Source organism: Erpetoichthys calabaricus, chromosome 6 (assembly GCF_900747795.2).
Source record: "Erpetoichthys calabaricus chromosome 6, fErpCal1.3, whole genome shotgun sequence".
NCBI lineage: Eukaryota > Metazoa > Chordata > Cladistia > Polypteriformes > Polypteridae > Erpetoichthys > Erpetoichthys calabaricus.
In genome coordinates this window covers 8,456,519-8,467,671 of record NC_041399.2, presented here as the reverse complement: position 1 = coordinate 8,467,671, position 11,153 = coordinate 8,456,519, and the positions used below count along the sequence as shown (strand labels likewise).

Here is an 11,153-nt window from a genome sequence, read left to right as displayed (position 1 = left end):
CTGAAGGGCACAAACCACGTTGGATTTCAGCCGTTAAACAAGCAAAAATGTCGGTACACCAGATAAATAAGCGCAACATATTATCAGTTTTATTGTATGCTTACAATACATATAGAAATGTGTTAATCATTAACTAATATTATGGGATGGTGTTTTTCGACTCGCGCTTTGATTTAAATGATTGCATGTCTTGGTGGGTTTGCGTAGCTTATTGTCAATATCTTTACACCTGTTTTTAAGACTTATTGACTGAAACGGGCTTTCACGAAAAAAGTTAGGGCTTTGCTACAGGATACACCCTCCACAAGTTAAGGAAGTAAAAATAAAATATATATTTCTGTTTTATTTAAACCTTTTAAGTTCGTATGCATAGCCCCATTTGGCTGTTTTAGTTTTTTTTTTTTTCTTCAGTAATATTTAATCTCCTTAAAGAAAAACAACATATGCATTTTACTTTTTTTGTATCTCTTTAGTAATATTTTAGTGTAAAAGGATAACCAGTATTTAAACTTTTTATGTTACTTTATAAAGTTATTTTACACAATGTTGAAAAATTAATAAGAAAGCTACATATTTTGGCAGCTGCTGCTTTAATTTTCAATGAAATGAAAAAAGCTCTCCAAGAGAAAACCTCAATGAAGAAGAAACAGTTTGCACTATCTAAAAAGGAGAAACCCTCATTTATAAAGGTTTGCTGCAGATGACTTAACTGAAAATAAATGAATAGTTCCTATGTGTATAATACATATTTATCTATTTGACTTATGCCTTTATTCCAGCAACTTGCAACATCTGAAGTACAATTTGTTACATTACTTTTGTTTTTTGCAGCACAGGCAGGTGAAGTGACTTCCTCAGGGTCACACAGTGGTGTCAGTACCAAGATTTGAACTGACAAGCTCCGGGTTTGCTGAAATATTACTGAAGAAAGAAAAAAAATGAAACGGGTAAATGGGGCTATGCATACAAATGTCCATCCATCCATTATCCAACCCGCTATATCCTAAATACAGGAGCCAATCCCTGCCAACACAGGGCACATGGCAGGAAACAAACCCCGGGCAAGGTGCCAGCCCACTGCAGGGTGCACACAACCACACACACCCACACACCACGGACAATTTAGAATCACCAATGCACCTAACCTGCATGTCTTTGGACTGTGGGAGGAAACAGAAGTACCCGGAGGAAACCCAGACAGACACGGGGAGAACATTCAAACTCCACGCAGAGAAGCGAACCCGGGTCTCCTAACTGGCACCTTTCACTGCGCCACCATACCGCCTGCATACAAACTTAAAAGGTTTAAATAAAACAGAAATATATACCTTTATTTTTACTTCCTTAACTTGTGGAGGGTATATCCTGTAGCAAAGCCCTAACTTTTTTTCATGAAAGCCCCTTTCAGTCAATAAGCCTTAAAAACAGGTGTAAAGCTAAACTTGCAGCACCGCTATTCAATTGCACTTGCCTAACGCCTCTCCTAAGGGGAGATACTGTGGGATCTGGGCATCTGTCAAAGCACCAATCACAGGCCCGATTAGAAAGCGGGAAGCTGTGATTTGTCGTCTCCCTCCCATGTAACAATCACAGCCCGTGTTACAACGCACTATGTATGTATGTGTATATATGTGTATGTGTGTGTGTATGTATGTGTGTATATGTATGTGTATATATATGTTGATATGTGTGTGTATATATATATATATATATGTGTGTGTGTGGATGTGTATATGTATATATATGTATATGTAGATATGTGTATATGTAGATATGTATATGTATATATATGTTTACATAACCTCTTTAACACACTACTTCTCCGCTGCGAAGCGCAGGTATTTTGCTAGTATAACATAAACACAAGGCAGGGTAAATCCGTAAGCTTAATTCTTCCCTTGCTGTCTGTTTGTTGCTGCTGAAACTGAGATTCATCAGATTAACATTTTTTTCAGTATTAAATCTGCCCATATGGGAGGGCAGGTGCTTAGTGCAACTTTATCTTCTCGTTCTTTGCCTATAGGAAGGCAACCCTACTGCAGTATTCTGTCGCTAAAGTCCATCCACTTTATGATCTGATGTTCTTATATATTTTGGGCTTTGTTTTCTTTTCTGTCTGCCATGTTGAATTTCATTGTCTAGGGAGCTTTTCCCATCGCTGAGGGTTGTGTCCTCCAGCAAGGTTTAAAATTTCACCCATTCACCGTGTCCTTTTCCGAGCTTTGGATAAAAAAACCTTGCTTTGTGCATTTCTAAAGAATTCTTTTTAGAACATTTGAACACTTGAACAACTAGACGAGAACAGGCCATTCAGCCCAACAAAGCTCACCAGTCTTATCCACTTAATCCTTCCATAATAACATCAGGTTAAGTTTTGATGGTCCCAGAACTCCTATTGCCTCTCACACTACCTGGTCACTTATTCCATGTGTTCTTAATGTTTGTGCGAAATTCACCCTTAACAAGTTTCCAGCTGTGTCCCGGTGTTCTTGATGAACTCATTTTAAAGTCACCGTCTTGATCCACTGGAGTAATTCCCTTCATAATTTTGCACACTTCAGTCAGGTCTCCTCTTAATCTTCTTTTGCTTAGACTATAAAGGCTCAGCTCCTTTAATCTTTCCTCATAACTCAGCCCCTGTAGTCCTGGAATCAGCTTGTTTAATGAGTTTTGGTACATTCAAAGACGCTGATTTTTTGCTTCCCGCACAGGTTCAAATCAAGCAACACTCGATACCCAGGATGACAAAGTGAAACCAGGATTTTTGAAATTTTGGCAAATTTATTAATAAATAAAAATTTAGGGCGGAGTGGTGGCTCTGAGGCTAAGGATTTGCGCTGGTATCCCGAAGGTTGCCGGTTCGAATCCCCGTCACTGCCAAAAGAGATCCCTTGAGATGGGCCCTTGAGCAAGACCCTTAACCTGTGATTGCTCCAGGGGCGCTGTACAATGGCTGACCCTGCGCTCTGACCCCAAGGGGTATGTGAAAACTAACAAATTCCTAATACAAGAAATTGTAAAAGGCGAAATAAAGAACAAAAAAAAAAAAATATCACATTGACACATGTATTCAGACACTTTGCAGACACTTTGGCTCAGACACACCCCATTCCACAAAAAATCCGCAAGGAATCACGTTACTATTGTCCCGGCTGTGACATCGGATTGTGTATTTTGCCGTGCTTCAAGATATACCACACAAACGACAAATTTTGACAGTATATATGATGTGAGCATTATTTTTATAATTATTCATTATTATTTCAGTTAGGGTTAGGGTTAGGGTTAGGGTTAGAGGAGAACAGGAAGATGTGGAACAAGATGATCTACTGTGTCAACCCCTAACGGTAGCAGCCTAAAGAAGAAGAAGATTCATTATTATTTGTATCATTATTATACTGTCTACACTTCTGACTTTGTACCTTTAGTGTTTTGGACAATTACAGTAGAAAGATGAGATTTAATAAATATGTTTATTTTTCAAGGCAAAAAATACAACGCGTTTTACGTGGTTTTTTAAGAAAAAAATGTACCACTAAGGAGGTTAATGCATACATTTATTCTGATTGGCTTGTTGCTTTACATGCATAGATATCTCTTTTTTAATCCTTGTACGCCACTGCTGGGGGACTTGCATTGTTTTGGACGTGCTCTGTCTTTAGGTATGTCAGAGGACTGGGACTTTGTGAAGTGTGGTCTAGCCTCATGTGGGAAGGCCAAATGGGAGAACGGGGGAACTGGGGGGGGGGACCTTTGGGTGGGAGAGCAAGCTATTTCTAATTCTTTTCTTCTTCTTTCGGCTGCTCCTGTTAGGGGTTGCTACAGTGGATCATCTTGTTCAATATCTTCCTGTCCTCATCATCTTGCTCTGTCACACCCATCACCTGCATGTCTTCTCTCAACACATCCATGGGCCTTCTCTTAGGCTTTCCTCTTTTCCTCCTTGCCTGGCAGCTCTATCCTTAGCATCCTTCTCCCAATATACCCAGCATCTCTCCTCTGCACATGTCCAAACCAAAGCAATCTCACCACTCTGACTTTGTCTCCCAACCGTCCAACCTGAGCTGACCCTCTAATGTCCTCATTTCTAATCCTAAACATAGTTGTCACACCCAGTGCAAATCTTAGTATCTTTAACTCTGCCACCTCCAGCTCTGTCTCCTATGCCACCGTCTCCAACCCATATGACACAGCTGGTCTCATTACCGTCCTGTAGACCTTCCCTGCCTGACACTCTTCTCCACCCACTCCACCCTGCCTACACTCTCTTTTTCACTTCTCTTCCACAATCCCCATTACTCTGTACTGTTGATCCCAAGTATTTAAACTCATCCACCTTCGACAGTTCTACTCCTTGCATCCTCACCATTCCACTGACCTCCCTCTCATTTACACACATGTATTCTAATACATTTATACTATATTTATATTATATTTATACTAGCTGTTTTAGCAGCACGGGGTCCTAGAAACTATTGAAATCTTCAGAAAAAAATTGAAGTGTAGAGATGTCAGGTAATTGAAAGGAACTACTCTGGGCATCTCTCTCCTAGGAGGTTTCATTCTTCCGACGTGCTCGCCTACTGCTTGTGTAATAGCAGCTAAGTGACTTTGTCTTTCTTCGGAGGATTCATTTTGCCAACATGCTGGCCTCGTTTGTGTATCTTGCATCACCCCAGTCCCAAAGATATCACGTCCTGGTAAGATGAATGACTTCAGGCCTGTTGCCCTGACGTCACATGTGATGAAGACCATGGAGCAGCTGCTGCTTCACCACCTGAGGCCACAGGTCTGCTACGCCCTCGACCCTCTGCAGTTCGCATATCAGGAGAAGGTGGGAGCGGAGGATGCCATCGTCTACATGCTACACCAATCCCTCTCCCACTTGGACAGAGGCAGTGATGCTATAAGAATTATGTTTCTGGACTTCTCTAGCACCTTCAACACCATCCAACCTCTGCTCCTTAGGGACAAGCTGACAGAGATGGGAGTAGATTCATATCTGGTGGCATGGATCGTGGACTATCTTACAGACAGACCTCAGTATGTGCATCTCGGGAACTGCAGGTCTGACATTGTGGTCAGCAACACAGGAGCGCCGCAGGGGACTGTACTTTCTCCGGTCCTGTTCAGCCTATATACATCAGACTTCCAATACAACTCGGAGGCCTGCCACGTGCAAAAGTTCGCTGATGACACTGCTATCGTGGGCTGCATCAGGAGTGGGCAGGAGGAAGAGTATAGGAACCTAATCAATGACTTTGTTAAATGGTGCGACTCAAACCACCTACACCTGAACACCAGCAAAACCAAAGAGCTGGTGGTGGATTTTAGGAGGCCCAGGCCCCTCATGGACCCCGTGATCATCAGAGGTGACTGTGTGCAGAGGGTATAGACCTATAAATACCTGGGAGTGCAGCTGGATGACAAATTGGACTGGACTGCCAATACTGATGCTCTGTGCAAGAGAAGACAGAGCTGACTATACTTCTTTAGAAGGCTGGCATACTTCAACATCTGCAATAAGATGCTGCAGATGTTCTATCAGACGGTTGTGGTGAGTGCCCTCTTCTATGCGGTGGTGTGCTGGGGAATCACCATAAAGAAGAGGGACACCTCATGCCTAGACAAACTTGTGAGGAAGACAGGCTCTATTGTAGGCACGGAGCTGGACAGTTTGACATCTGTGGCGGAGTGACGGGCGCTGAGCAGACTCCTGTCAATTATGGAGAATCCACTGCATCCACTGAACAGGATCATCTCCAGACAGAGGAGCAGCTTCAGCGACAGACTGCTGTCACCGTCCTGCTCCACTGACAGACTGAGGAGATCGTTCCTTCACCACACTTTGCGACTCTTCAATTCCACCCGGGGGGGTAAACATTAACATTATAAAAAGTTATTGTCTGTTATACCTGCCTTGCACTCTCCACCTTGCACTTTTTAACTTGCACTGTGTTTTTACTCTTTAATTAATATTGTTTTTATCATAATGCTGTTGCTGGAGTATGTGAATTTCCCCTTGGGGATTAATAAAGGATCTATCTATCTATCTATCTATCTATCTATCTATCTATCTATCTATCTATCTATCTATCTATCTATCTATCTATCTATCTATCTATCTATCTATCTATCTATCTATCTATCTATCTATCTATCTATCTATCTATCTATCTATCTATCTATCTATCTATAAAGACTGATTTGTTAAAAGTTTGCCATATAAAGTGTTAACATTACTCAACAATCAAAACAGTCTTATTAGTTCACTATTTATTCCAATTATGTCAAAGAAGACTTCAAGCCAGATAGGGCTTTAATATTGTCAATGCTAATCTGTTTAATTATCTACAGCCATACGAGGCTTCTGGACTTAAACATTAGTTTTATTCCTGACCCAATAATCTTCATCCTATTTGTCACATAAAACTTTAAGTCCAGAAGGATTTATTAACTTGTTCTGACTAATCTTTCTAATTATCTATACTTTCATCCATAATGCCAAATCACAGAAGATTGCGCTAATGACACTTTAGGCAGATTGTCATTATTCTTTCATTTTGTTTAGTAGAGCATTAAAAGTCATTTTTCCTTTGATTTCCTGTTTTATATACTATGGAAGGTGATTTGTGCCAAAATGAAATGCAGTCCAACATGTTATCTATAATGCAATGCATATGCTCATGGTGCATTTCATTTCTGTACGATTTTATCAAGTCATAATTAACCCTTAAACCACCACATACTTGGGAGGGATAATGCCCAATGGATGCTAAAATATTTTTTTGTTGCACTTTTTAAGGAAACGTCACAATTCGCCAAGAAAAAGTGAAATTTTTAATGGAACTATAATACAGTAAATATATTTTTAATATATTTTATAAATCTTTCTTTTTCCACTCACATGCACAGTTGACATTGAGCCAGATTTAGCACAGGGGTTCACCATATTAGAACTACTAGCCAAGCATTATAAGACAAGACAGTTTAGGGACAACTGAGCAATGGGCAGTCAGACTGATGACCATTGTATACTATTTTTGTGTGTCAAAGTCATCATGAAACTGTATCCTCTTTGCCTTGTCTGGAATGGCATGATTCACCTAAGTGGAGGCCTGCATGTGAAGAAAGAGTTTAAAGCCTTGGAACATTGCCTGGCACACCTTTGAAGCCGACGGACGAATGGGAGATAACGTCATCTGATCCTGAAAATCCTTCCACTGCAACGGAGAAAATGAAAGATTCTATACATCGGGCTCCCACTCCCAAACTGAGTTATTTGCCATTGGCTTCCTTCGTCTGTTATGCAGCGTAAGTCGTCATTAAAAAAAGCTAAGTTATTTCTCCTATGTTATTTCTTACTGCCGGATCACTAAGGGAGGGGTATCGCCTCTATATATCATATCTATATAGATATGGGTTATGCAACTCGACGCAATTACAAAAGAACTCATTCCCAGGGAGCTAAAGCTCTTTGCGGGATACAGGAACACATTTTTTTCATGCAAAGAGCATCACAATTACTGCAACACTGATCATTTTACACACTGCCAATGAATTGTAAAAACTATAAAAACTACTGCAACAATCTATGATTACAGTTAGGTCCATAAATATTTGGACAGAGACTGCTTTTGTCTAATTTTGGTTCTGTACATTACCACAATGAATTTTAAATGAAACAACTCAGATGCAGTTGAAGTACAGACCTCAGCTTTAATTCAGTGGGGTGAACAAAACGATTGCATAAAAATGTGAGGCAACTAAAGCATTTTTTGAACATTGATGAAATTCAGCAGATCACTGACTGCGCCAACTGCGCTTGAACTGGCTGCATGCAAGCACACAGAGGCCAACGCTGATCCTCAGGCTAGTCGAGTGCAGTGGCGGAATACCAGAGACAGTGATGCTGATTCACTAGGGGGCGCCAGTGGTCTTGAGCTGGCTGCTCAATGAATGTACGGTACGGACTGATCAGCTTCCGGTGTGCTGGCAAATTGTATTGAGCACTGACTATAGCCGGTTGTGGCGGTTCAAGGGCTAAAAAAACAATGTAACCAGTAGGGGGCACTACCAAGGCTCAAGCCCTAGACACCAACACCCCCAAAACAGTCCTGGGTTCAAATAAGCATTTTTGTTTATTGAACACAGTACCTTTACAAATGAACAAGATCCACTTTTACAGCCACCAATAACATAATGTTCCTTTCCCTCCTTCCATTCCTCAAGGTGATTGTCACCTTCTGGCTCCCAACTCTGACGTACCTGGATGAGGTCAAGTGGCTTCTTTTATGTTGGACCTGGGAGTACTTCTGGTGCCATAGCACTAAATGGTGGAAGCCCCATGGGAAAAAAAGGGAGTTCTTCTCCCTGCAACGTGCTCAGGTAGCACCCGAAGATCCCAACACGGTTGTCCCTTAGGACTACGAATTCCGTGGCTTCGTGTGGGTGTCAATACTGCGTCCATGCCAGAGGAGCACACTGCCAACGGCCGACCCCTTACCCAGCCGGCAGCCACACTACCAGGACCCGTGGCCTGGATAAATTGCTGAGGAGAACCTACTTATACCAAACCGTACCTCTGACAAATAATATTTCCTCCCCACCCAATCAACAGTTAAATACAAGCAAACAAAATCAGATATGTACAACAAGTGCAGAAATATATTGAATAAAACACAATGACAAATACAATAATACAAATCCCCGATGTAAAATGTATCTATATACACTGCCTGGCCAAAAAAAAAGTCGCCACCAAAAAAAAAGGTCACACTCTCTAATATTTCATTGGACCGCCTTTAGCTTTGATTACGGCACGCATTCGCTGTGGCATTGTTTCGATAAGCTTCTGCAATGTCACAAGATTTAGTTTCATCCAGTGTTGTATTAATTTTTCACCAAGATCTTGCATAATGGGTGCATCACTTCATTTGTATTGGCGACTCCCCTGCTTCTCCCATCCAGGGTATGCACCAAGGGAGTCACCCTACCTGCAGCTGACCTTCTCTGCTTTCTGCTGGTCTGTTTGCCTTTCTGACCCTTGGCTCTGGTGGGCTCCACCAGACCGTGACTTGGCTTTCACTTCCCATGTCTCCGACTCCTGCTGCCTTCTCGGCCTTATGTGGCGAGCCATCCTGCTTCTGGTCACTCCAGGCTTCTCACTAACACTCAGTGGGAGCGACCACTACCGACTGCCCCTGGGTGCCAGCCAAACACCCCGCTAGGGCTCACTGCTCAGCTGCCTTCGCTCGCTAACGCACCGGCTTTCTCCTTCCTGCTTCCTACCGCCTTCTCCTCCCTTAACCTCCATTCACTTTCTTTTTCTTCTCTTTCCCTCTATCCACTCATACTCCTATATAAAGGGGATGTGGTTCAGGTGTGGCAATTAGCAATTCCCGTTATCAATTATGGATGCGGACGATTCCTTACCTGTGCCCTTAAGCGAGGACCGCTTGCATCACGAAGCACCTGGGAACCGCTCCAGCCACACTATCATGCCCCCCCTTTATCTATTTAAAAACTGGCCTGTCATCTGAGCCGTGGACCTCTTATATCACACCCACATGAAAAACAAGACTCACAGCGGACTCCGTTCCGGTTTAGTGTACCATTACTGACATCCTCTTCTCTGGCTCAAAATACTGCCAAGAGGGAGTCTCAGTAGCTTCAGAGGTTGCACAATGATAAAAAAAGACCTGTCAAAATGTATTTGCCATCCTAAATTTTATGATAATCTTTAAAAGAGCTGCATTCAAGAAACGTTCATTGAATTTCCAACTACAAGCCTGTTATTAGATGGCAACCTGTTACCTATTACCATAGTGAAGAAGTGGAGCCTGGAGACAGAAATGGCTCTGACTGCTTCCAAATGACAGACTAGGAAATGATGTGTGAGTAACATGGGGACGATGTTGAGGGACTCGGTCAACTTCACTGTTGACACAGTGGTACCCATAAAGACAGTGTGTTGCTTTCCAAACAACAAGTGCTGGATTACTAAAGAGCTAAAATGTCTCCTGAATGAGAAAAAGAAAGCATTCAAATCCGGCAACTTAGAGGCTCTGAAAGGCTTACATATCGGTGGCACTTATGTCCCATATCATGAAGACCTTTGAGAGGCTGGTCCTGGACTATATGAGTCCTCTTGTGGTAGACCACCTGGACCCACTGCAGTTTGGCAGTTGGACAAAGATTGGAGTGGAGGATACAATTATCTATCTGCTCCAGAATTCTGGACAAAGCTGGCAGCACTGTGAGGATTCTGTTTTTTGATTTCTCCAGTGCCTTCAATACCATCCGGCCATCCCAGTTAAGGATTAAACTCAGAGATTTGCAGGTGGATGAGCCAGTGGTGTCCTGAGTGATGGACTCTCAGTTGGACAGACTGCAGCTTTGTCAGACTCAAGGACTGTGTGAGCACCACAAGGGACAGGGCTGTCTGCTTTTCTCATCACTTAGTACACCTCGGACTTTAAATATAACCGAAGATCATGTCACCTGAAGAAAGATGATTGATAAAGGGGATGAGACAGATGAGAGGAGTCGGAGGGGAGAACTTTAAGAATGTTCTGCAACTCGGAATTGCAAGGAATTGCTTATTGACTTTCACCAAAGAGCCGCTATGTCTGGTCACTATTGAGAGAGTGGTCCACACCTACAAGTACTTGGGGGGTCCACTTTAATTACAGGTTGGACTGGTCTTGGAACACAAAGGAGCTATAGCAGAAAGGTCAGAGCAGACTCTGTTCTCATGAGACTGTGTTCTTTTGTAGCGGGGCTACATAGTAATAGTGTTGTTCAATGTTTGTACTGAGTGCGTTTTGTTTCCATCGTTCTGTTTGCTGTTTGTTTGCGTCAGTAAATGTCGTCCCCGTAAATTACAAGGGGGACGGATGATGGAAAGAGACCGCAGCCCCAAATTGGAAAACACCTGCTAACGATCAATTACATCTAGCAGTACTATTTAAGCAATGAGGAGGAAACGAGGAGGGAGAGAGAGGAGAAAGACGGAGACCATTTTTCACCACCACGAATCAACTTACCTGCTGTTTTTCCACATCGCGCTTTTGCACCAGTTTGTTTTCATTCCGCCGGACTGACTTCAATTCCCTCATCACCAGAGACCCCGGGGTCGGATCATCATCCAC

At 42.4% G+C, this 11,153-nt stretch overlaps 1 protein-coding gene across 1 annotated transcript in view; it reads left to right on the top strand.

Annotated features, from left to right (window-relative positions):
- Positions 1–4,747: 4,747 nt before the first annotated feature.
- LOC127528437 (uncharacterized) overlaps positions 4,748–11,153 on the top strand; it is a 463,783-nt gene continuing 457,377 nt past the window's right edge. The window contains exon 1 of the mRNA XM_051929306.1: positions 4,748–5,372. Coding sequence (XP_051785266.1) covers positions 4,754–5,372 — 619 coding nt within the window. The 5' untranslated portion in view covers positions 4,748–4,753. The remainder of the gene's footprint in view (positions 5,373–11,153) is intronic.